The following is a 25,399-nucleotide window of genomic DNA, read 5'->3' on the forward strand; positions in this document are numbered from 1 at the left end:
GACGTGCTGCTACAATAAGAGAATGCTCTGAGCACATTCCGTGTGGTCAATAACAATTTAAAATTGAGTGTCAGTACCCAGGGAGTCATACCTGTGTGTGTTCAGAGGTTATTCAGGATTTTCTAACCAAGTACCTGTTTTCAGAAGGTTGAATGTGGAGCTCCCACTGAATTTACCACTCTTGAGATTTTTTTTCCTTAAAATATGTTCATGATTTCATTTTCAGTAAGCCTATTTAATTTGCAAAGTGATTAGTAAAAATTCAAGGGAGTACTGGGCTATAAAATAGATTTGTTGCTTACATGTTTTTTAATATCTCAGACAAATTTTCAGCAGTTCTTTAAACTGTGCCTGTCATAAAGTAGAATATAAGAGCTTTTTATTAATAACTAGTTCAGATAATGACGTGAATTTTTTATGGGCTCAGATATTCTAGATTTACTGTCATTTCCTCAAGTGGGCATGAATTATGGGACTATACATCCCTAGTTCTCCCTGTCCTGTGCTCGGATAAGGAATGGCTTTGAGACATCACAGCTCAAGAGCTCTGTGGAGGTATCCTTACATTTTAGCAGGGATTTTTGGCAAGCTCTCAGGTTTCCCTGACTGGTTTCCCCATCAGTCACGGCAAAGGAATGGCTAAGTTGGCTTTTAAATGCTGCAGAAGCAGCCATTAGTGTTGGTACTTCCCTGCCTTCTGTACAAGCCCTGGCTGGGTTTGGGTTTTTGGGTTCCCAGGCAGTGTCCTGGTGCCGGTCTGGGAGGTGACGCACGCTCCGTGACTCGGCACTTGGGCAGCTCCTGGTTTCTTCTCCACATCCTCCTTCCCTGTGCTCCTCTGCACTGCCCTTCCCACTCTTTTTGCTGAGTTAATGATGTCTAGATTAGAATATGGGCTATGCTGTGTGTGCCCCTCGTGCAGAAATGCTCTGTCAGTGCAGTGGTTAACCGGGGGGAAAGGCAGCGAGGATCTCACCAGCTCCTTGTTCGTGAGCTCAGTTAATACAAGGGTGCATTGAATGCTAAGTGCTGGCCCTCTTGATAAGGAACTGAGCACTTTCTCTTGTGGTGCTCCTGCCCAGCTGGTTTTTTATGTGTTAGTCCCAGGGAAAAGCTCTGATTCCATCCAGGATTAGAATTATCTCCGGCATCTCGTTAAAAACACACATCGTTAATAATGACCGAGTCCTAAAGCACAAACATTTTTCATCAGGGGCATCGTGACATCCTTACAAAAAAGACCTAAAAAAAGCTGATTTAGTATCAGCTTTCCCCATCATGTGAAGGGAGGATGCTTTCAGTGCAACAGCACCGTAAACTCTGGGGCAGGAATTTTATTTTAGAACTGTTGGAATTAGAACATTTCAGTTTGAGTCTCTGGATTAGCAGTGTACATTATGGATTTCCCCTGGAATTAGAGACCCTATGCCACCACTGTATAGCAGAATATCACCCTCCAGGTGATAAATTAGTAATACCTGAGCCCCGAGATATTTTCATCTAAATATGAATTCTTAATGCCAGGAGAAAAGCCCAGCTTTTAACTTAGAACTGTTATTTGTACTCAGGGGGAACAGATCATTGTAGTCCAGACAGCCAGGCATGAGCAGGCTGGTGGAACACCAAGAGGCATCACATCAAGAGGGGATCCATTCCTCTCCCTGATTTCCTATTTTTACTATTGGTCTCTTGGCTTGGAATTCGACATTAGATTAATCCCAGTCCGTGGTTAGGACATAATTGCATATCATGTGATTTTATTTATTTATTTATTTATTTATAGCTAGGAGTTTTTCCATCTAGAAGCCAGATTTTAACCTTGATACATGCAGCATTCCTGGCAGCCCGGTAAATCCGAGCACGATCCAGCACTTAAACGGAGCGAATAAATTCCCGGTTTATATCAGACGTGACCTGTAACTGGTTTGCTTTTCCTTAGCGCTTGCCAGTATTCAGCTGGGGGAAAAAGAAAGGATTCTCCGAGGCTGGGAGAAACAGGTCTTGCCAGATTTGCCGGTTTTAGAGCCTAATGAGTTAAATTCTCCTCCGTGCAGCATTTTAAGCTGCTTAGACGCACAAGGTCAAAGCAAAGCGCTCCATTCCCTATTCCGACTGAGAGGGGGGCACATCTCCCTTGGGACAGAGCCCTCGGGAGACGGTGACATAAGCAGGGAATCAATTCCCCGCTGCCAGCAGTGCAAGCTGTCCCTGTTTTGCCGGGGCTGGCAGATCCCATGGAACTGCAGTCCCGCATCCCCTCGCTGCCGTAACTCCCCCGAACGTGGCATGAAGTACCGGCGCCGAGGTCACGCCAGAGGGTTTTTACTGGCGAGGGAAGCGCGATGGAATTGCAGAGCGGGAAGATCGGGATGCCTTGCAGGGTGCAAGGACTGTGACTTTGGGGATGGTTCCCTGCTACCTTTTGTCCCGTTTTCTTACCGCGTTTCCACGGCATCCCCGGTTTCTGTGTGGTCGGTGATGGTGATGGGGGACTCGGGTGTGTTAAATCGGGAGAGCCCTGCACACTTCAGTGAATAGCAGCAGCTTCAGTCCCCGAGGAGGATTTTTGGGTTGGTTGGGCTTTTAATGAAGTGCCGTACTGCAAGTTCAGGGATGAACACATCCCGCGTTCCTCCATCGCCGCTGTACGGACACTTCATTAGGACGGCTGAAGTTAATAAGCAGCGGTAGTTCCTCGCCATCAGCCATGTGAAAAGCCAAAGCACTTCGTGCATCCTCCAGAAATCCTCCGGCCACCCCTCTCCCCTCCCCGGCACCGCTGGAAGGGGAGCAGGCAAAGAAACGCTGGCATTTTTCTAGAAGAAAGTCGCGTATCGGGATATTCTCTCCTTATCCGTCACCAAAGTTATTGGATGCAGGAGCTGTTCGCAGGCAGGCAGATACGCTATTGCATAACGCTGGCGCTCAGCGCCAGCCTTTCTCCTCCTCATCCCTACCAAGTTTTCCGCCGGCAGAACCAGCGGAGCGGGGGATTTCGGGGGCGCCTTACCTTGTGCTTCCTCACGCAGAAGCGGCGGTCTGGGCGAGCATCTCCCTCCAGCCGCCGGGGCGAGCTGGGCGTCAGAGCCTGGGCGCCGGGGCGCATCTGCCGCGGAGCCGCCGCGCCGCCGCCGCGCTGCCCCGCCGCCCTCATGGGCTGCGGCGGGGGCTCGCTCTCGGGGGTCCCCTCGGCCGGCTCCCCGCCGAGGGGAACTTGTTGAGCGGGACCGGCGGGCGTCCCCCAGCCGGCCGGGAGCGGGGAGGAGGAGCCGGGGGCCGGGCTGGCGGCGGGGGCGGGCGGGGGAGGTGGGATGGAGCGGTGCCGCGCAAAGGAGGGGAGAAGCGCGGAGCTGGCAGGCTCGCTGGGAAGGTTTATTTATTCCTCCCGTTCCCCCTGCGCGGGGTTCATTAATAAGGGAGCCGTGCACGCCGGCTCCGCGCTGCCCGGGTTTCCAGTCGCGCTACGGGAGCGGTGGAGCAGCCGCAGAGTGGGTGATGCTGATCCATTGGGAATTTCAGCGAAGCGCTGGGTTAAAGCTACACGGCTGCCTTTTATTGGGAGGGAAAGTGTTTGAGGTGCTAAAGGAGTAGCTGCTCCCATTTGCTTTTAAACCTTCCGTAAAATGGACGCGAGTTCGTAGCGAAGCAGTTTGGCAGAGGAGATCGATGAACGTGATAATCCGCGTAGAACTTGAATCCCCTTTCCTCCTTTTCTCTCGTTGTACAGAGGGTTTAACAGCGGTGTTTTCCACTAAAAAAAAAAAAAAAAAAAAAAAAGTTGGGAGTTTAATAGGTCGTGTGTATTTTACCTGAGTGATAGATAGAAAACGCCATGAGAGGTGTGAGAACTGCTCCGTTTTTCATTTGGAGATTCCCAGGAGTTTTGCTGTTCAATAAATACTTTCCAGCAGGAAAGTCCCCTAGCCCAGGTGCCAGCAGGTGTGGGCCACGAAGTTCCTTTGTCACAGCACTGCCTTCACCACGGATGTCGATGAGGGTTATTGATTTTGGGGGTTACTGAAGCTTCCCCTGACTTGAAAAGAGCGGCTGGACCAGCCCGAAATGTTGCAGCACGACCCGCACGCCACAGCAGGCTGGATGAGCGATGCAGCAGAAGCACGGGCTCGGCTGCTGGGTGTGTTTTGGAGAGAACGAGCTGGAGCAGCCCATGGCAGCAGGACCCGCGGTGCTGCGGCCCCGGGCGGGGCAGGCGGTGCGCTGGGGCGGGGTGCGGCTGGACCCGGGGCTCCGTGCGGGGCTGAGCTCGCTGTGGCTGTGCAGGAGCGGAGCAGAGCGCTGCTCAGCAGTGCACACAGACAGCAGAGGGCAGCTCTGCCGGGCTGCCACCTGTGCAGGTGCTCCCACTGCCCTCCTCCCTCTGCTCCTTATCTCTGCTGCTGATCCCTAAATCGGGGTGCCCTCCACTCCACCCACTGCTCTGCCCTGCCACAGCTTTGATCACACTGAGCATCTCTCGTGGTGTTTTACCAGAGATACGCTTTTTTTCCAAATAACTTCGGTATCGACCTGCTTATTGATGCAACAGCAACCACCACGCTGTTGTTATTTTTTTCTTTTCGGTTTTCTTCCCAGCAGTGCTGACTTGCTGTATTCCAGGTCCTCTGTGGATTTCGCTCTGCGAAAATGAACGTGGTTTTGGCTGCAGCCTGGGTACAGATGTGGGTAAAATTACATGGTAGGGTGACCACGTCTGAAATAACGCAGGCTACTTCCTCAGAGCCAACAGATCAGTGGTAGGAGATGCTGTTGCTTTTTCACAAGCTGAAAATGTGAGTTTATCCAGCCCGTGATTACTGTAGAGAAATACTATAACTCGATATCCTGAGTGACTTGAAAGGAGAATCTGTCTGACAGAAGCAGAAGTTAAACATCATTCTTGTCTTCTCCATAATGATATTTAGAAGCTGTTGTCTCAAGGCTGATTAGTCTTGCACAGCATTATTCATATGCCCCACTTATAAACTGTACAGCATCTTCCGGAGATTTTTAGGGAATTAAAAAGTATTTTCTGATGTGGACCAGATTCATGTGTATCTGCTGACACCATTGGTGTATACAGGGATTTTTTAAAATCAGGGTTTGTGAAAAATGAACTGTTTTGTGATTATCATGCTTCATGTTACTGTAACAGCACATAGAAGTAAATACACTGGGAAATTGGAAATGCTTCATCACCCCATTTGTCAATATTTTAGCCTTTAAAAATGCTGAGCATGTCTGTTGCATAATGAAATGTAGTGTTGAAGAGATGCTTGAGAAGGGAAGAGTGGGGTTGGGCTTCAACCTGAGAGGGTGCAAAGATAAAAGAGACAATTAACTGTAGTTGTTTTAGGTTATAAATGCATTTCTCCCTTACGGAGTGTCCTGCCTTCCCAGATTGGCTTTTTCTCCCTGTGTGTGTCAGGGAGGAGTGAGCACTGCTTGGGGCTGCAGTGACATGTGCAGGTGGAAGTCCTGCCTTGGAATTCTGGGGGCAGGGAGAAAAGCAGGGCTTGGAGAACAGAGAGAAGGAGTTTTAGTGGCATTCTTTGTGGAGAAGTACAGTGAGGGGCTCTTCTCCCTCACTGCTAAGTGCACCATAAATTCAGGGAGGCACCTGTATTTAGAAATATTCATCACACACAGCCTGGTGTTACAGACTTCAGGTTTTACGTGATTTTTTTTTTTCGTACATTCAGTTTCTGAGGACACATCTGGGTGGCTGTGGGAGGGTCAGCCTGGCATGTCCTCCCACAGTCAGGTTTTGGCTCAAGGACTGTCCCAGGAAATGCTGTGCCTGGGGGGGATTTTTTTGCAGTGCAGCTGCTCTGTAGGATTATGCTGCTCTAGAACACACAGGTCCGACAGTGCAACACCAAAATGTAATTTTTTGGAACAGTCTCTGAACTTCTTGTGGAGGAAAGCTTGGATGCAGCTCAGGGAAAAGCTTGTGGCAGCCAGAGCTTGAATTACCTGCCAGGTGTTTGGTGATCACCAGTGTGGGGAAGGAGGATGATAAACCAGCACCAGTGGGATTTTCTAATTATATTAGGAGGCATAATTGAAGTCCCAACACTACATGCCTGAGCTGGGTTCCCAGGGATATTAATTCCTTAGAACCAGGCTAATCTATGGTAGAACTTCCCACCTGTGTTGGAGATGAAAGAAGAGTGAAGTTCACTTGATTTGAAGCAGAGCTGTGGACAAAGTTATGCCTTTTCTCTCTGTACTCACTTGGGACCAGTGCTATCATTCAGTCTTTGCTAAAACCGAGTATTTTTACATTGTTGAACCTTCATTCCTATTAATTAGGTGGCTATTTCCATGCCTTTAGATGATAACTGTCTGGCTTTCTGGGCTAAATTGGTAATTAATTTGTTTCCTCCAACCTGCCAGTAAAACAGAAATGGAGGGATGGTAAATATTAAATATAATATCTTCTCCAGCTGTGGTGAAGGCAAACTTGGCTGGAATTTAAAACAGGTCTTGATGCAGTCCACTCCTTGGAGGAGCTCCTTGCTTTGGGGGAGGATATTTTCTGTTTGGCTGTGATGCAAAAAAAGGTCTCTTGGAGTCATGTTTGCCAGAAATTTGGGAGATTTGTTGGAGTGTCTTCCTCCATAACAAGTCTTTTCCATGAGCTTGGAAAATTCATTTGAGCCTATGCTGATGTCAGTTCTTTATACATAAAGTGCTAATTCCACATCTCTTTACTTAAAGGAACATTTTGAAGATAAAGTGGATTTAAGAATATGTGTCTAATACCCATAATACCTGTGTGCAGCTGAAATATTAAACAGCTGATTGAGGGAACTGCTCTTTGTGGGTTTTCTGCTCGGAGAAGAAAAATGCTGAGTAACCTCATTAGCTCTGATGGTTATTTCTGTGCTTCGTTGGGATAAGAATGAGCAGCATTTAGTTCTTTCTCTCAATTTCCCATCGTACAGATCATTGGAAGAAAAATAGAACAGCAGGTCTCAGCAGCTAAAGCTGAGATTTTGGGTTCCAGTTGAATGCTGTCTCGTCAGGAGCCCAAATTGCTGGAGATGTTTATCAAGAAAATCTTGATTTTCTTGGGACTGGAGTGGGAGTTTTGTCATATTTTCACTGTGTTTATAGTTCAGAAAAGTTCCTTTTCAGCACACAGATGTTTTTGGGAAGGGAACTGAAGTGGTGATGGGAAAGCCTTGGTTGTTCTTCCAAGGATGAGGATTCTGAGCTGCTTTCCCATGGAATCACGTCCCTGATAAAGATGTTCTCAGTAGAGGCCAAATTCTGCTTCCATTTTCATGCAGCCTGTACAGTTGGGAAATAAATGAAGGTCTGGGAGAGCGTGATGTATGAGCCCCTAAATGGCTGCATTTTGTTCATATTTGAAAGGCAGTTCAGGCTGTCGTCATTACTGATGACTTGTGCTTTTAGAGCCCTTCTTTTTGCATTTCAGAAATCCTTTGTGCCCATCTGAATAATAAATCACCCTGTTTGATTTGCTCACTGAGAACAAATGGGAAATTACATCCTTGTTAAGATGTCTTGAAGAACTGTGGAAGTGTGGGGGAATGTTTTTAAAGGAACATTCTGCCAACTTTGTTAATATCTCTTTTGTTTTATGACCTTCCCAAATTCCAGGGTTTTCTCTCTGACTGCTTTATAGCAAAGGGAAAAAATCATGCCCTGCTTAAAAATAAAAACCAACAAATCTGGTCATACTTTTGATTGCCTTTAGATAAATGGTTTCAGTTTTAACCACCTAATGAAATGTGGGATGAGCATGAATTTCATCTTCAAACTCAAGTTATGGGCAGCAAAAAGGCAAATCCAACAAATAATGGGGATACTTGCATCTGATTCCTATTTGCTCTTTGGTGGAATAATATATTATTTATACAACATTGATTTCATTAGATGGAGGATTTAATGCAACTTTTCTGTCAAAGTGGAGAACATTCGATGTAATAAAGTAATGTAAACTCCCAAAGCCTCAGGAAGGTTTTCTCATTTGAAATATTGAACTATTTAAAGTTTGAACATAGCATAAAAATACAGACTTTTATGTGCTTTTGCATGTTGCCTTCAAGTTAGAAGCCCAGGGAGCAGCCTGGTCCTAATGCATAACAGAAAAAACCAAGCTGAAATTAAATGTGTTAAACAAGTGAAAAATGAAAACCCTACAAAATTATGGACGAGGGAAATACTGAAGAGTGCAAATAGAATTAAACTCACCATTTCTATCAGTGCTCTAAACGAAAATTTAGTATTTTGGCCATAATGTTCAGAAATGAACTCTTTAGTGTAGTTTCTAAAATCCCCAAGCAAGTGCCAAAATAAAACTGCTCTTAATAACTTTGATACATGACAGGGAAATATGATGACAGTGAATAAAAAAGGGATATAAAAGAGGCAGTTTGCAGCATCATGGGCACCTAAAATTTAGCCATATGCTCACAATTAAGAGCTTCTCCTCCCTTACTTATTTTAGTCTAAAAATCTCAGTCTGTGACTGAGTTTTACTTTAAGAAATGAACAGAAGTTATTTTGGAAAGTCTGGAAATCCTAAAAGCCCATGATATTTCAAAACGTTGTGTTCTGAAAAATATGGGGAGCCTGATAATGATTAAATGAGTTTACAATTGACATCAGAGGCCACACGAAATCCTCCTTAATCCTTGGTCTGTGGCTCTTCAAAACACAATCCAGGAAAAATGGTTCTATCCTGTATGGCTTGGGGACACTGAATTAAAAACCATTCAAAGCAGCACCACATTTTGGTTTTCTTCAATTTTTAAACAAGTTCAGGACTTTAAATATTAATACTTAGCAGTGGTTGAGGAGCATAATTAGCAGCAGCTTTATATCCAAAGGGTGTCCATCAGTATTATGAAAAAGCCCAATAACTGGAAGGGCTATTGGGGAGGAAAAGGATGAAATCTCTGAAAACCCAGAGATAAAAGTTATAATTTGATAATAATGTGGCACTTCTCCAATTTACTTCTGGGAATTCAAAGTAGTGCTCTAATAAATTGAGTGTATCCACATCCTTCCCTTCTCAGCAGCCTTCTGCCCAAGCCTGGATGGGGAGGTTGGGTGGATGGCACTGCCAGGGATCCAGGGGTAGCCCCAGCTGCTCTGGGCACCTGTGCCAGGGCCTTACACCCTCACAGGGAGGAATTCCTTCCCAAAATCCATCTGCCCTCTGGCAGTGGGAAAATAAAAGTCTTTCTCCATCTTTCTTCCAAGCCCCCTTTAAATAATGAAGGCCACATGAAGTTCTCCTTGGAGCCTTTTTTTTTGGCTTTGGTGGCCTTTCTTCACTTTGGTGGCCTTTCTCGTTCCTCCTGCCAGCTATGATGTTCCCCTCAAGCTGTGCAGACTGTTTATTTATGGAATTATTTTACTTCTGTATGAGCTGATGGAAATCAAAGCTTTCACTGAAGCCTGGTGGGAAACATCACCCAGGTTTGCTTGAGCTCATCTTGTCCTCAGGACGATGAGCTGGAGTGATGAGCTGTGTTTGGAAGCATCATTTTGTTATTTCACATCAATTACCAGGTGACAGATAAGATCTGCAGCAATTGATTATCTAATGAGGGACTTGATGTCTTGTTGGAGAGCTCCTGAGGACTGAAGGTGGTGACAAAAGGACGGGTGGTGGCATCCTGGAAGCTGGCACATCATGTCACAGATGGCTTTGGTGGCTGGGATAAGGGACACCAAGTCTTGGGGGGAAGAAAGAACAAACCCTCGCTCTTCTCGCTGTAGAATCCCAGCATGGTTTGGGTTAGAAGGACTTTAAAGTCCCACCCCTGCCATGGGCAGGGACACCTTCCATAATTAATCCCAGGTAGCTCCAAACCTCATCCAGCCTGGTCTTGATGTTCCATAGGAGCTCATTTAGCAGGCAATTCATGATGTGGGGTTTTTCATAAAATTTTTTGAACTTTAAAATATCTTTTTTTCTTTGTTTGGCCTTTTTTTTCTTTTTTTTCCCTTAAATTTCAGATGTTAGCAAAAGTTACAAGGATAAGATTCCTGCCTAGAAAAAAACCCCGGTAACTGGAAAAAGCAGAATGCTTGTACATGTTAATTTTTCCATTTATTAAAGAAAGAAAGAATTTTAATAATTCACAGGGATGCAATGAGTATTTGCCTTTTATATATTCATATTTATTACTTGGCTTGAATTGTAAACATATTAATTCCTGCCTAGCAGTTAATGACTTTGGGTAATGTTTGTGATCTCTTTATGCAGAAATTGTCCATATACCTCACAGTTACTTATAGGGACAACCTAATCAGAGCTATTTCCTTGGCTCTGAAGAACATTTTATCTTGCTCTAAGTAGCTTTTCTGAGGTATTTTTAAAGCATTTTAAAAACAATAGTTAAATTTACCTCCTCAAGAGATTATGAGTATTTTTCAGCCATATCAAAAGATGTTGCAGATCCCATTTTTGCCAAACGTCAAGAGTGGGATGAGTGTTGTAGGCTCTGCCATAACTCAGGCTTGCTTGATTTTCTGCTGGGGTTTCAAATGTTATACCCCACCCCAAAAAATGATTTAGGATGGTTTTAAATTGGAAATTATAAAGTAAGAAAAAATCTCATGTTTTGAGATTGAAAGATGGGTCCTGGGAATAATTGGGATGTTTTGGTATTTTTAATTCCTCATTTTTTGTATCTTTAGTATATCTAAGTAGTACTGTAACATACATTTTTGTATATTTGAATTCTATGATATTTTAATCATAGAATCACATAATGGTTTGGGCTGGGAGGGGCCTTAAAAAAAATTAGTTCTATTCTCTACCATTCTGGTGAGATTTCGCAGTAGCCTGTGTGCTGATTTTAGGTTTTTCCTATTCTTTCTTAATATTTATTTTATATTTTGAAGCCATCTTAAAGCTGCTTTGCTGGTTTGGCTTTACTTCCCTTTGGGACAGATTCCTGGATCTCCAGGGCTGGGATGGGAAATCCTGGGTGAGTCTGGGCATGAACCTGAACATCAGAACCTGGAAAAGAGCTTCTGCTTGGTCCTGTTGGTACTGCCCAGATGGGAAAAAAAATATGGAAAAAAGGGATGTGAATCATGGGAGATCCATACTTTTTCTTGGAATGGTGTAGGAAGGCTGAGCTCAGCTCTTGGGTCAAAGCAGCCCCTTCCTAGAAACATTCCCTGTCCTGCCTCTGCAGCCTGAGGAGCTGATTTTGACTTTGGCACGTTTTACACCACTGATTTTAATCTTGGTTTGGATTTAATTGCTTTTTCCAAGGAGAGATTAGTTCTCATTTAAGTGTGGATGTATAATTAAAAAACATCGCTCAACTTAAGTTGCTTTTGTTGCCTGCACGCCGGGGCCATAGGTGGGGGAAAGCAATTCCAGAACTGAATATCCATCTCTAATCCTGAGTGTTCTTAGAACGTGATAAACGACTCCTTATTTGGGAGGGATTTGCTTCTTTCCCTTCTGATTTCTGCCAGAACAAAGTGGGGGAGGAAAATAAAATTCAATTATAAGTTGGAATTTTTTTAGGTGGTGTTTTGTTGTTGCTGGAGTACATGGTGTGTGCTGGCTGTCATGAGGAAAATTGTCAAAACATGTTTTGCACCTTTGGTTTAGTGAGAAAATAAATAAGTTATTCTCCTAAAATATTTTAGGTGGGTTTTGGTTAACTTGCAAGTACAGAGAAACCTGAAATAGCTTCAGCTGGAAGCAACAGAGCTTCCTGAGCAAATATTCCATTCCTTCAGGAGGAAATCCCTGGAAGTGTCCAAGACAGGTTGGCCAGGGCTGGGATGGGATGAGCCTTAAGGTCCCTTCTGATGCTTTGTTCAGGCTGGAGCAGAAGCTGGACAGAATCACAGAACAAAGCAGGGATTTATTCCAGGATCTCCTCGTGGATCCACCTTGGGCAGCACCAGAGCCCAGCCAGGGCTGCACCCAAATGACCCAAAATGGTCCCAAAATGCACGAGCGCTCCCGGGGCTCTCCCTGGGATCAGTTCTGCTCCATTGGCACCTTGGAGTTCATTGTCCCATTCCAGCTCCAGCCCAGGCAGTCCCACCCTGCTTGTTTTTCTCTCTCCAGCCCACGGTGTTTGTGCTCCTGGGCTGAGGTTTGGATCATTTGTCCTTGGTGCCCAGCTGGAGCAGGAATTGTTTTGTCTCCCTGCTCTGTGCAGAGAGCTCAGCATCCCCTGATGTGAAGCTCAGACCCTCACACTAAAGCAGCACAGGGTCTGAAAAATAGAAAAGCTGAAACCTGAGGCATCACTGCCAACCCAGAGCAGTCTGAGATTCCATGATCTTACTTTTCTGTGGAATGGAGAAGGGAATGAGATGTGTTTAGCATGTTCAGCTTGTTTCTTAACTTCCAAATTTATTATTCATTCAAAATCAATATAAAAGAAAAATTCTTCTGTGTCTTGGGTCCACACTGGTTCATTTACCTCCAGCAGTTTGTCCTTTACCTCGTTGATGGTCTCCTTTTGTCCTCTTGGGGCTGGATTTCTGCTGAGTTCAGGCAGGATCAGGATAAAGAGCCTTTTATCAGCAGCATCCTGTTGGAGTTTATTCTGCTGAACGTTTTGGTCATCGTCCCAAATCATAATAAAAGAGGGGTTTAATTAATTCACTTTTCCACAATAGAAAAGTTCATCTCCTTTTGCTTAGATTGCAGCTTAGAGATTGATTTCATGTTCTTTTCATGAGGCGCCTTTGAAGCTCTTCTGGAGACTGCACATTGTTTAGCACTGGGTTGTCTGAGAGAATCCCCCAAAGTCTTGAGTTGCTGTGCGTTTAATAAGAAACAAAATTCAAATTTAATAATGTTAGGGAAGAATTGGGTCATTCTTGGAGACTCAGCCCACATATTCTTGTGTTCAGGTTCTGCAGATGAGGCCTTCCCTACTCCCTTTAATTAAATGCAAAGTATTAAACAGGTCTGTGTTCCTTGAGAGGGTGTAAAATGCAGATATTGCTGCATCTCCAAACACCTGCAGACAGCTCCTGGAAAATACAGGAAACTTGGAAAAGGGAAATGTCATGGAAATTTTCCTCTGCTCCTTGCAAACCTTGCACATGTTTTATAAAATTGAACAACCTGCAGAAGTTACAGGTGAAGTAAAATGGTGCAGGAAACAACTTGTGCATGTGGGACAAGGATAAAACTCCTCTGCTCTGGAGCCTGGCTGGGAGATTTGGGATTGTTTAGCCTGGAGAGGAGAAATTCCAGGGAGAACTCAGAGACCTTCCAGGGCCTGAAGGGGCTCCAGGAGAGCTGGAGAGGGATGGGGACAAGGATGGAGGGACAGGACCCAGGGAATGGCTCCCACTGCCAGGGGCAGGGATGGATGGGATACGGGGAATTGGGAATTCCTGGCTGGGAGGGTGGGGAGGGGCTGGGCTGGAATTCCCAGAGCAGCTGTGGCTGCCCCTGGATCCCTGGCAGTGCCCAAGGCCAGGTTGGACACTGGGGCTTGGAGCACCTGGGACAGTGGAAGGTGTTCCTGCCATGGCTGGGGTGGAAGGAGTGATTTGGGTGCCAAATTCCAAGGGAAGATCCAGGTAAGATGAGGACATTCCTGTAGGCAGGGAAGAGCAATTTCACTCCTGTGAAATCCCCTGTTTGCTGTTATTGGGTATTAATCTTTTCAGCTCCTCTTATCTGTCTCTATTGGAACAGAAATTCTCAATTGAAATGTGATCTGTCTGGAAATTGTATTTCTCTTATTTACCATATTGATACATGCATTTGTGTAAATAGCATTAATTTGCTGCTGTAACATAAAATATCACAGAAAACTGAGCTTAAGTCAGAGAAGTCAGAACAAAGGACCAGCCTCTTATCAGTCTGTGTGTATTTCATCACTTCTGCTCTTTGGGGAGGAGGGAACGAGAACATTGCCTGTGCTGGGGATTTCATTTTGATATCATGCAAACGTGGAGAGAGCCCTGCCTTCATTTTCCCCACTGATGAGAGCCTGGCAGTAATTCCTGTCTGCAAGGACTGGGTCACCTTCTGCAGCTCAGAGAGCTGAGAACAGCCCCACAGCAGAGCCTGCATCCCATAAACCTTCCCATGTGCACTGTGTTCTGTCCCAAAAACTGGGGAAGGGGACAGCCCCGGGGTATGGTGTGATGCTTGATGTGCTGAGTGAACCAAAGGTAGGAATTAATTACAAAATGCAAAAGCTTCCCCAAAGAGACTTCCTCCTGCAAGGAGCTTTTTAATCCAGGGATCTCTGAACTGCGTGGTTTCATCAATTAAATTTGGATTGCACACATTTCTTATCTCTCAAGCTCGCTGGGCCCTCAATAAAGCAGTTGCTAAATAATTTACGTTAAAACAGGCGGGTGAGAAGCACCAAAAGTGGGATAATTTGTCTTCAAAATGGCTGTTGCTTTTAGGAGTGTATTCATCTGGCAGCATCACCTGTGTGGTGTGAAGATTATCATTTAAAAGATCATTTCTCTTCCTCTTGTTCCATACATAATTTGTCATAGTGATACCTCAGTGCTGCAGAGACAATAACCCAGGTACCTGTGGGCTGTCCCAATTACTGGGACTGCAGTGCATTCCTAACTGGAAATGCCACTTGGCTCCAATTATCACCTCATTTTTAGGTTTCTCTTTTTCTTTAATTCTTTTTCCTGGTCTGCATCAAAAGTTTATTATGGCTTTCAACATTAATTGTGTTTGATAAATAAAATGGGGCTTCTCATTGTAATAGGTTTGGTTTTATTGTTCCTCCTCAGTGACTTTTTGAAGGAAATATCTACAAGGGCATATCTACAGGAAAGCAGGGAATGACTTCAAAATGAAGGAGGGGAGATTAGATTGGATATTAGGGAGAAATTCTTCCCTGTGAGGATGGTGAGGCCCTGGCACCAGGGTTGTATTTCCATATTCAGTGCTGCATTTTTTGCAAAATTACTTAAAAAACATTTTTTTATGGCTTTTCCTTTTTATTTTTTAGAGTTTGAGTACTGGCCATTCCCATAAATTCAGTTGTTTTCTGTATTTTATGACTGCATTTATAATTTTATTATCACCATTAATAGATGTGTAAACCAAGATACCTGAAACAGATTTATTGAGGGCAGTTCTGTAGATTTTCAGTGAAATAATGTTTAGTGTAGCAGAGGGAGGAAAAAAAAACCAAAAAACCATGAGGAAAGGCAAATGCGTTTAGAAAACCAGAAATAAATGTACTGACCTTGAGAACTCCTGAGCACTGTGGGTTCCATTGAAGGGCACTGTTCAATACTGACACTGCATGGAGCTTTTAGAAGAGGAGCATTTTTTGGTTAAAATGGACTTTTTTTTTTGTAAAAGCCCTAGAAACATGATAAATGGTGTTGCTAAAACATCTCATTAATTTTTTCGCCTGCTTTTTACAGAAGTTGGTGCAAAGCACTTTTGATTCAGGGAACTTTTTTTGTCTATTCCCACTGTGTTACCATCAACTTCCTAACAAATAAACCTTTGCAAAGTGAATTTCAGTGGAGCTCCTGCGGGCTTGGAATCACAGAATCGTGGAATGGTTTGGAGAAACCTCAAAGTTCATCCCATCCCATCCCACGGATCCCATCCCATGGATCTCATCCTATCCCATAGATCCCATCCCATGGGTCCTATCCCATGGATCCCATCCCATCCCATCCCATGGATCTCATCCCATCCCATGGATCCTATCCCATGCATCCCATCCCATCTCATCCCATCCCATCTCATCCCATCCCATCCCATCCCATCCCATCCCATCCCATCCCATCCCATCCCATCCCTTCCCATCCCATCCCATCCCATCCCATCCCATCCCATCCCATCCCATCCCATCCCATCCCATCCCATCCCATCCCATCCCATCCCAGCTGCTCCAGCCCCAGTATCCAGCCTGGCCTGGGACACTGCCAGGGATCCAGGGGCAGCCCCAGCTGCTCTGGGAATTCCAGCCCAGCCCCTCCCCACCCCCACAACCAAGAATTCCCAATTCCCAGTCTCCCACCCATCCCTGCCCCTGCACTGGGAGCCATCCCTGTGTCAATATTCTCTCTCCATCTCTTCTCAGCTCCCTCAGGTGCAGGAGGTCACAGTCAGGGCTGGATTCTGGTTCTGATCTCTCTGAAAACCTCTTTGCTTTTCTTCCCAAAGGGCTTTCCCTGCATCCACTCCTGCAGGGACTCAGTGCTGCAAAAGTTTTCCTTTTAAAACAAACTTTTTATTGACTGGAGACGGAATTGTCAGAGATCAAATCAGGATCTGTAAAGTGCTTCTGGAGGTAAAACAAGGTTTGAAGACTAAATAAACTGATTTTCACCTCTAAACTCCATGTCAGAGCTCTGCATTTTGCATGGACTTTTCCTGGCTTGACCTAAAATCAGTTTTGCTGCTTAGGGAGGCTCTGAACTCCTTAAGTCACATCAGCTAAAGGAAGTTTCACATCTTTTGCAGGAGCTCTGGAAGCAAATATTGTCACTGAAAAAATACCTTACTGCATCTTGATTGGCAGAAAGATGCTTCAAATGAATGTTTGTGGCAGCAGGAGAATGCCCAGATATTTATCACTGCCATTATTTCAGGTGTGGAGTTCTGTCTCTGCAAGGAAAAAGGCTCACATGTTTTATTCTCTTGTTCAAGAGGCAGAGTTTGGCCTAAGGAAATGGAATGCTCTGTGTATTCAGTAAAAAATGTGATAAATGGGAACGTTTTGCACTTGTTTTTATCCTGCTGCTGTAGCCACAAAATAATTTTGTCTCTGAAGGTGCTGCTGAATTTACTGGGGGATTTTCTATTATGAGAAAAGAAATGTTTGTTTTAATACTGTGAGAAATACGTGAATTGTTGTACATAGAGAGAAATTTATGTGCCTTAGGGGGGGATTCTGCTTTGTTTTGGGTCTTTCTCCTGCCCTTCCTGGTGTGATGCTCCTGGGAAAAGCTTCAGGAATCAAACTCCCTTCAGGATGCCCTGGAAGCTGAAACTCCCATCCATATCTTTCTCTATTTTATAACATAAAATATTATTGAAGAGAAGAAATGATGGAAGATCCTCTGCCTTACTCAGCTGGGTTTTTTAATACCTTTACACTATAAATTACATAAAATATTATTATTGAAATGAGCAAATGTCTCTGCAGACAAATTGGATTTTACATTTTCATGTGGCAAAAAGATGAAATTTGGGACATTTTAAAGTTGGATTTTTATCCTGTGAATCCCTAAGTGGTGGCAATTTAATGAGTGGCTTCTAGAATTCATAACAATTGATTTTTAGTTCTTTATTTGTTGCTGATATAGAGAGAATACAAGTTGTAAGCAGAGAGAAAACTTCATTTTTTTAATCTTTACAAACTCTCTGAGAATTGTGAGTAGGACTAAAATCCTTTCCAACAAAGTAAATTCTATGGAAATGTTCTGAAAGTCAAATTGTAGTGAATTAATTCAAGTGATTTTTTTGGTTTTTTTAAAATTATATATTCATCCATTTATTTATTTAGCTGGCCACGTAAGGAAAATTTAATGGAAAAAATGAATTAAACTTAGACTTTTTCATCTATTCATGACCATGGTAACAGAGACATTTTAATAAAACATCACTTAACTGAATGTAGGCTTGATTTCTCTAGATTTTCTCACTATATATAAAGAGCTTAATATTTCAATTTAAATATTTCACTGGGAGAAAATGGACAAGGCTGTTTAAAACAGGATCTTTTATCCCTGAGGGAGACAAGTGTTGGCATGTGTGGTCTGTCCTGCAGGGAATTCTCTTTTCATTCTGGAGTTTCTAAGTGTTAATGTTACTTGTGGGTATTATTTAAAACTAGAATTTCCCTTCTTCTTCCTGCTCAAGAGCCATTTTAACACTGAGTGTTTTATTTTAAAGGCGATTTAGGAAAATAAGTAATTTTGGAGCATCCTGTGCCTCTTCAAGTTTTGCCTCAGAAGTGAATTTTACAGAAATCAGAAGTAATTTCACAGTTTGGAATAGCATATTTTCTTTTTTTTTTTCTTTTTTTTTTTTTTAATATTAAATGTGTTTCTAAATAATCAGGCATCCTTTCCAAAGGAAAAAGAGATGCTTTGGTGTTGGCTTCAGGTTTGTTTTCTTTTAATGGAGCAGAATTTTCACTCATCCTGCTTGGGAGCTGGATCTGGCTTCCCTTTGGGCAGGCCTGCAGATATCCTGGATCCTATGACTTTGCTTTGGGAATAGAAGAGAATTATGGAATAATCAAGGCTGGAAAACCTCTCTAATGTCACCATCAGGGTGAGAGGTGGCACAGAGTTTTAGCAGGAGGCTGATTGGCATAAGTGCCTTGTTTGTTTTATCCTTTCTTCTTTTATCTCTCTTCTTCTCCTTTGTTTTATCCTCTTTCTCTTCTCTTCCACCTGTAGCGAGCTGCAGGTGGACCTGATAGGTCATTTAATCAATAAATTTCACATGATTGGCTAATTAACATGACACCCCTTGGGAGTAAACAACTTGGTACAAACTCCAGGTGCAGATTGTTTAGAATTCTTTCTCTCCAGCTCCCTAAAGTTTCCCAGATGGATTAATGGGAAAGCTTATCTTGCTTTCTTTATGTCTGATCTGACTATTGCTTCCACACTCTGAGGTTAATGAGTCCATGCTTGCACCTAACCCAGCACTGCCAGGGCCACCACTGCCCCATGTCCCCAAGTGACACATCCACAGGGATGGGGACTCCACTTGGGCAGCTGGGTCAGGGCTGGACAAACCTTTCCATGAAGGAATTTTCCCAAATATCCACCCTGAGCCCACCCTGGGGCCGTTCCCTCTGCTCCTGTCCCTGTTCCTGGAGCAGAGCCCGACTCCCCGGCTGTCCCCTCCTGGCAGGAGCTGTGCAGAGCCACAAGGTCCCCCTGATCCCCCTTTGCTCCAGGCTGAGCCCCCTCAGCTCCCTCAGGAGTTCCCAGCCCCTTCCCAAATCCCTCAGGAGTTCCCAGCCCCTTCCCAAATCCCTCAGGAGTTCCCAGCCCCTTCCCAGCTCCCTCAGGAGTTCCCAGCCCCTTCCCAGCTCCGTTCCCTTCCCTGGACACGCTCCAGCCCCTCAGTGTCCCTCTTGTCCTGCAGGATCCGAACTGAGCCCAGGGTTTGAGATCCCTCTCAGTGCCAGCCCAGGGCACAATTCCTGCTGCCTGTGGTCACACAATTCCTGCTCCAATCCAGGTGCCAGTGGCCTCTGGCACACCTGGGCACACCTGGGCACAGCTGGGCTCATTCCAACCCCTCAGCACCCCCAGGGCCTTTCCTACCAGGCACTTCTCAACCCTGCTGGCCCAGGGTGGCCCTCAGTGTCCCCTGGATTGGGAAGAAACAATCCAGGAGAGGCAGAAATTGCAGGAAACTACTGGCAAAATGTTTCTCTAGTGGATATTCTGTAATTAACTTCCCCTCTGTGTGACCAGCTCATTTCTGAGCTTTGCAATAGGGAAAGAGTTCCAGGGCAAAGCCTGCCACTATTTAAGTGAATAAATAGCTGAGAAATGCCCAGTACAATGGGAACCCCTTGCAGGACTGGCTGGGTAAACACAGCTTTGCAATTATTCCTATGGCTCAAATTGAAATTGATTTTTTAGAGAATTAGGTACCTTTTTTATATATATTGCTTCCAGTGCTGGACTGTAGATGATGACAATGATCTCAAATACAACTAAAGATTAAAAATCAACTCAAGATTAAAATCTAATCATGTTGTTAGCTATTGCTAACTAGTTAGAGCATATTAAAAACATCTAGAGTATAAATATTACCTCTAAATAATTACAAACCCTTATTAGTGTTGTAATTAAGAGCGTGCTGGCTGCAAGTGATACCTCACAAAGAAAATGATGACTGATAGTTGTACTTTCCTCCTAATATTAAATAGATTTTCCTTCCTAGCAGGGCCTTGAACAGTGGTTTGCAGGTGGGGATCTGCAGAGCAGTGTTGGAGCAGGGATGTGTGTGTGTGATGGAATGTTGGCTTTCAAGGAACAATTCTGTATCAAAGGAGGGTTTTTTATTACTGAGATAAACACCAAGATGAGCATGAATCATTATTTTATGCAGGGAAACAGGAAGCAGTGTTGATAGCTGCTTAAAGACCATGCCTCAGTCTACTCAGCACCAGGTGTATTAGCTTAAATTACTCCCCAAACAGGTAAATAAACAAAAATATTATCTAAATTATCAGCCAGGTTTGAGAACTAAGTTTGTTGGAAGGAAGCAGAGCTCTTGGTCACCTGGAAAGGGCTGAATTTGCCATTGTAAGCTTGATGTGAATAAAACTAAAACTAGATTGCTGTCTTTGCCAAGCAGTGGACTTGGAGGATATTTAAGTGTCTGTGAAAAGATATCATGGGCAAGAGAAAGTTTGTTCCAGCTCTCCTGGGCAGTCCTGAGCCATCCACAGAACTGAGCTCCATGTGCAGCCTAATGTGAGGCAGCCAAGTTAAAAAATGTCTGATTCTGCCTGGTGCTGGCACAGCACTGAGATGGATGGATCCTTAGAGGAGGTGGGAGGGAATGGGGGCTCTGGAATGTTTCCTTGTAGGCATGAGCCTTTTTGTGAAGGCTGCCCTAGAGCAAAGATTGGTCAGAGCTAGAAAATAAAGCAGGGATTTATTCCAGGATCTCCTCATGGATCCACCTTGGGCAGCACCAGAGCCCAGCCAGGGCTGCACCCAAATGACCCAAAATGGTCCCAAAATGCACGAGCGCTCCCGGGGCTCTCCCTGGGATCAGTTCTGCTCCATTGGCACCTTGGAGTTCATTGTCCCATTCCAGCTCCAGCCCATCAGTCCCACCCTGCTTGTTTTTCTCTCTCCAGCCCACGCTGTTTGTGCTCCTGGGCTGAGGTTTGGATCATTTGTCCTTGGTGCCCAGCTGGAGCAGGAATTGTTTTGTCTCCCTGCTCTGTGAGGAGAGCTTACCAATACTTACTATGAAACTCAGACCCACAGAATCTGAAAAATATAAAAACTAAAACCTGAAGCATCAATCCCAGTGTTTGCTGTGCCAGGAGCTCATTAGGCATAGATTTGACAGTTAATGTTTGGATTTTGAGATGGTCCCATCTTATTTCCATTTCATAGTAGGAAACATTGTCTTTGTAGAGCCCCAGATTCTGTTCCTCTTAGAAAGTTCTTTTAATGTCCCAGAGCAGCAGCTCAGGTGGACTTTCCTTCCATATTCATGGGGTTTGCAGGTGCCACACAGCTCCCATCAGGTACCTTGGCATCCTCCGAAAAATCCAATATTCCTACATGGACAGAATCAATCCTGTAGGACTTTAGATCTCAGCTCCACTGAAGGAGAAAAGCAAATTCCAGGAGTGCTGATCAGGTGGAATTTAAGGTTAACCTGTAAATTCTGTAAATAAGAGGGCTCAGAGCACATGCAGGTGATCCAGTGTCATTCTGGGCCTTATCTCAATTAATTGGATTGATGTGGGAATAAAGATTTTAAATTGAAATTAATGCTGAATTTAAAGGTAACAATAAAGGCTCTGTGTCTTTATAAAGAGAAAATTACTGAGTGTTTTCCTGGGCTATGGTATGGAATAACCTAAAAAACAGCACAGAAAGGGGGATTTGCAATTCTATAAAACAAAAAAAAAGAATAATTTCTTTTATAAGTTATTCTGCTGGGGCTTTTACCAATTTTTAATGTTTTTCCTCCTGCATTAAGGACCAGAAAAGATGTGGACTTCATTACCAGGCTTTTAGCAGATAGGCAGAGAGGGAGGATGGACAAGAATCTCCCATTTGTGGGATTTTACTGCATTTAGGAGCCCTGGAAATGGGTTGGATTGTTACTACAACACTGTCACCCACCAGAAGGAAAAACTAAACTTTCTTTTGGTCACTTTTTACTCTTTCTGTGTTTTGAGAGAGATCTGGATGGTGCTGCTGTTCTGGTTTGATGGAATTCACTGGATATTAGTAGTATTTTATTAAGCATCGCTGTATCTGAAAATAAATGAAAACTTGGGGCTGGTTTAGCTCAGTGTGATAATTTTGAAAAGATTTCTTCCTTGAGCAGAGTATTGACTTCCCAAATGCAAATGCTGATATTGTGTAATATTTTCAGGAGTGCTGTTTATTACCTTGCAGACATTTTAATGTGTGAGCAATTTTTAGATGAAGAATGTGTCGCAAAAGCTTCGGTGATAAACTCCTGAAATTGGAAACTGGAAACTTTTCGAGATGGTTTCTTTTAGTTTGTTTCCTTGACAAAATTTCCTTGAATTTTACATATCCATTAATGAATTTTAATGATCAAATTATCTCCACTGCTTTCTGTGGTTCTCTATAGCAATTTTATGTTTTGATAGCCAGTATTATGTTGCATTATCCTAAATAATGGATTCCTTTCCTTTGCTTTTTGCCAGGGGAGTTTCGTGGCCTGCATGACAGCCATCCTGAGGCAAATGGAGGATTATCACTATGCCCATTTAATCAAGACTTTTGGCAAGATGAGGTCGGATGTTGTGGTGAGTTTCAATTGTTTTATCTCTTCATAAGATGGCTCAGCTTGTTTTTGGGTTTTTTTTCCTGTTACTGGTCATTAAATGCACATGTGGGATGTGAACAGAATGTGTTTGGCATTACAGATTTAATATAAAATAATTATTTAGGCACTGTGACATGTACGGGAGTACAGCTGGAGCTGTTCAGTGTTTTAAAACATGAGACATGAGTGGATTGAAGGCAGTTAAAAGAAAGCAGTAAAAACAGTAGTGATGAGACATTAGTAAAATCTGGTAAGCAAAGAAGAAAAAGAATATAAAAAAGGCTTTCTTAGGAAAGGAACTTTCAGTGTTAAATCTTCCAGATGTCCTGATTTCATTTCTTGAAGTTGCTTTTACTTAGACATCTGCTCACTTTCCCTTTTCCCCTTTATGCAAAACACTTTAACCTTAGAGATGCCCTTAGTTGTTAAATAAGCAATAATAATTGAAATTTGTCTTCTCAGAGTCATTGGGTAGCCTGGCTAAGGCAACAACCCAAGTTAATTAAAGGATAATAGAGGGGAGTTTATAGCCGAGGAGATAACTCTGTAATAACCTGAAAGTGCCACTGCCATATGGCCAGGCTGGGCTGGGAGGGGACACCCAGCTCCTGCCTGAGCTCCAGCAATCAGTGATCACCCATCCCCACTGCCACCCTGAGGTGCTCCAGGAGCTCCCACCTGGCTTTGGGTCCTCCTTCAGCTTCTCCTCTTCCTCCAGCCCCACCAGAACAGTGCCAGGACCTTTCCTTTGTGTAGTTTTCATGTTTGGCCTTCCCAGTTTGTGCTGGATTTGTGTTATCTTCTTTCTGCCTGTGTTGGGCAAGGTTTGAGCTCTTTGCTCTGTTCCAGTTTCCTGCTCTGGCATCTCCAAAGCTCAGAGCTGCTGTTGTGAGAGGGGGAAGGCAAAGTCCAGCTGCAGATTGCTGGAAATAGGATCAGTGCATGGAAAAGGCTGGGCTCCTTTGGGATCTTGGAGCATTGACATGGATGGGCACCAAGAGCAAAACATTCCCAAACTAAGTGCAGATAATGGGCTGAAAAGAATTTTTATAGCAAATAGAAGAGCAAAGAAAGTCAGGGTCTTTCCTTTGTGTAATTTTAATGTTTGGGCTTCCCAGTTTGTGTTGAACTTGTGTTATTCTTCTTTCTGCCTGCACTGGGCAAGGTTTGAGCTCTTTGCTCTGTTCCAGTTTTCAGGTGCTGAAGCCTCTTTTTGCACCTGCTCTGGCATCTCTAAACCTCAGAGCTGATTTTAAATAATATTCATTAAAATTTGGAGGTTTATTGGCAGAGCATTGTTAATCCTGTGAGTAAAGGAAGCTACAAGGAGTAAACTAAATTTCCTTTCTTTTTGTTTTTCCATGGTTTTCCACTTCTTTAGCCCAGCAATTTTTTTCTGCCACTCTCATTTGACTCAGCCAGTAGAACTGAAATCCAGGAGTCTTTGCTTTTAAACCCAGAGCTGGAGGTGACAACTGCACCTCCTTATTGCAGAAGATTCCATTTAATCACAAAGAAGTGATTTAGAACTGAGACTAAATTCAGCCAGGCAGAAATAAAAAGCTTTTTCCTAAAAAAAAAAAAGGCAAGAAAAGAGGAAAACTTAAGCTGTGGTTTCTTTTTCACCACTGGAGACCCTTAAATCTTCCTTCAGCCTCTGCTCTTGCTCAAGCAGGAGTTGGAAGCTCAGGGCTGGAAGTGCTGGAGGAAACTTTATGGTCTGTGTTATGTAGGTGGCAGGTTTAGGTTATTATAATGGTCATATTTGGCCTCAAAAGTCCTCAAAAAGATGAGGTGGAGTGCAATAAAACCAGTCTTTTACCTCTCTGTGGAATAGAGAGCTTAGATTTATTAAGGAATGTCAGTTCAAAAAGGAGTTTCCTGCTTTAAGATCCCTTCCAGCCCAGACTTAGCTGTGATTCTATAAAATCAAAATCTGTGATTCTGCCGTCACCCTGAGATGAAATATTATCTGAGATCAGGGAGGTTATTTCTGGGACTAATTTATTTTTCCCCCCTCTTTTTACTTGGTAAAAAAATTGAGATACATGTGGTTTAGTTGACAAAAAATGCCTGTTAATGTTCTGCCATGTGGAGAATCTCAGACTGAGCTCAGGCTGTTTCCTTTCCATCAGTGGATAGGAATTTTTTAGGGGTCTTACCTGCTGTGAGTTCTGTTTCCTATTAAATAGGATTTGTATTTGTAGCTGGAGAGAGAGCAGGAGTTGTAACCCTTCCTCCTTTAGTACAGGTTTTTATGTTCAGAAATATTTGTCCTGCTTCCAGTTATTCTGAAAATAAGCAGCTTTTTCTTGTCCTGGTGCTTCATTCTCTTCCCAACCCCTCAAAAACTCCGAGTTTTCCACATAAAATGAGGTTAATCATCCAAACCATTTGTTTTTCTATGAGAACCATAAAATGGAAAAAAGAGCAATGTTATGAATACATAAACCCCAGGTGAGCGTGGGGAGCCTTTTATTTGATCAATAATTAGCTCAGTTGTTACAAAGCATTATTTAAAGTGTGAGCGTGGGGTTATTAAAATGTAAATATCAGGGGATGGAAATGCAGAGCTGAATCAGCAAAGTAGGTCAGAACCCCCAGGCTCAGCAAATAATCAAATCATCATCAGTGGAATTCTTTCACCAAAACCCAGGAAAAAACGAGCAGGAAATGTGCAGTTTGAGCTCTTAAGTGAAGGCAGATTTTCCTGAGCTGGAGGAGGGGCTCCAGATTTTTCCCAAAATCCCAGAATGGGGAAGGGACCTCTGGAAATCACCCAGTCCAACCCCCTGCCAGGGCGGGGTCCAGGTGGGTCTGGGATGACTCCAGAGAAGGAAAATTTCACTTTGCTTTGTGAAATAAGAAACATTTACC

General features: G+C 43.7%; 2 protein-coding genes across 4 annotated transcripts in view; one reads left to right on the forward strand and one right to left on the reverse strand.

Moving 5' to 3' along the window:
- The window catches only part of INSYN2A (inhibitory synaptic factor 2A), a 45,230-nt gene extending 42,085 nt beyond the window's left edge, over positions 1–3,145 (reverse strand). The window contains exon 1 of the mRNA XM_021526348.3: positions 3,011–3,145. The gene's annotated coding sequence lies outside the window, so the exon portion shown is untranslated. The remainder of the gene's footprint in view (positions 1–3,010) is intronic.
- Positions 1–25,399, forward strand: part of DOCK1 (dedicator of cytokinesis 1) — a 268,980-nt gene that overhangs the window by 125,927 nt on the left and 117,654 nt on the right. For all 3 annotated transcript variants that reach the window (XM_077784742.1, XM_077784744.1, XM_077784743.1), the window contains exon 28: positions 22,401–22,502. In XM_077784742.1, the coding sequence (XP_077640868.1) occupies positions 22,401–22,502 (102 nt within the window). The remainder of the gene's footprint in view (positions 1–22,400; positions 22,503–25,399) is intronic.

The sequence above is a fragment of the Lonchura striata genome, chromosome 7 (assembly GCF_046129695.1).
Source record: "Lonchura striata isolate bLonStr1 chromosome 7, bLonStr1.mat, whole genome shotgun sequence".
NCBI lineage: Eukaryota > Metazoa > Chordata > Aves > Passeriformes > Estrildidae > Lonchura > Lonchura striata.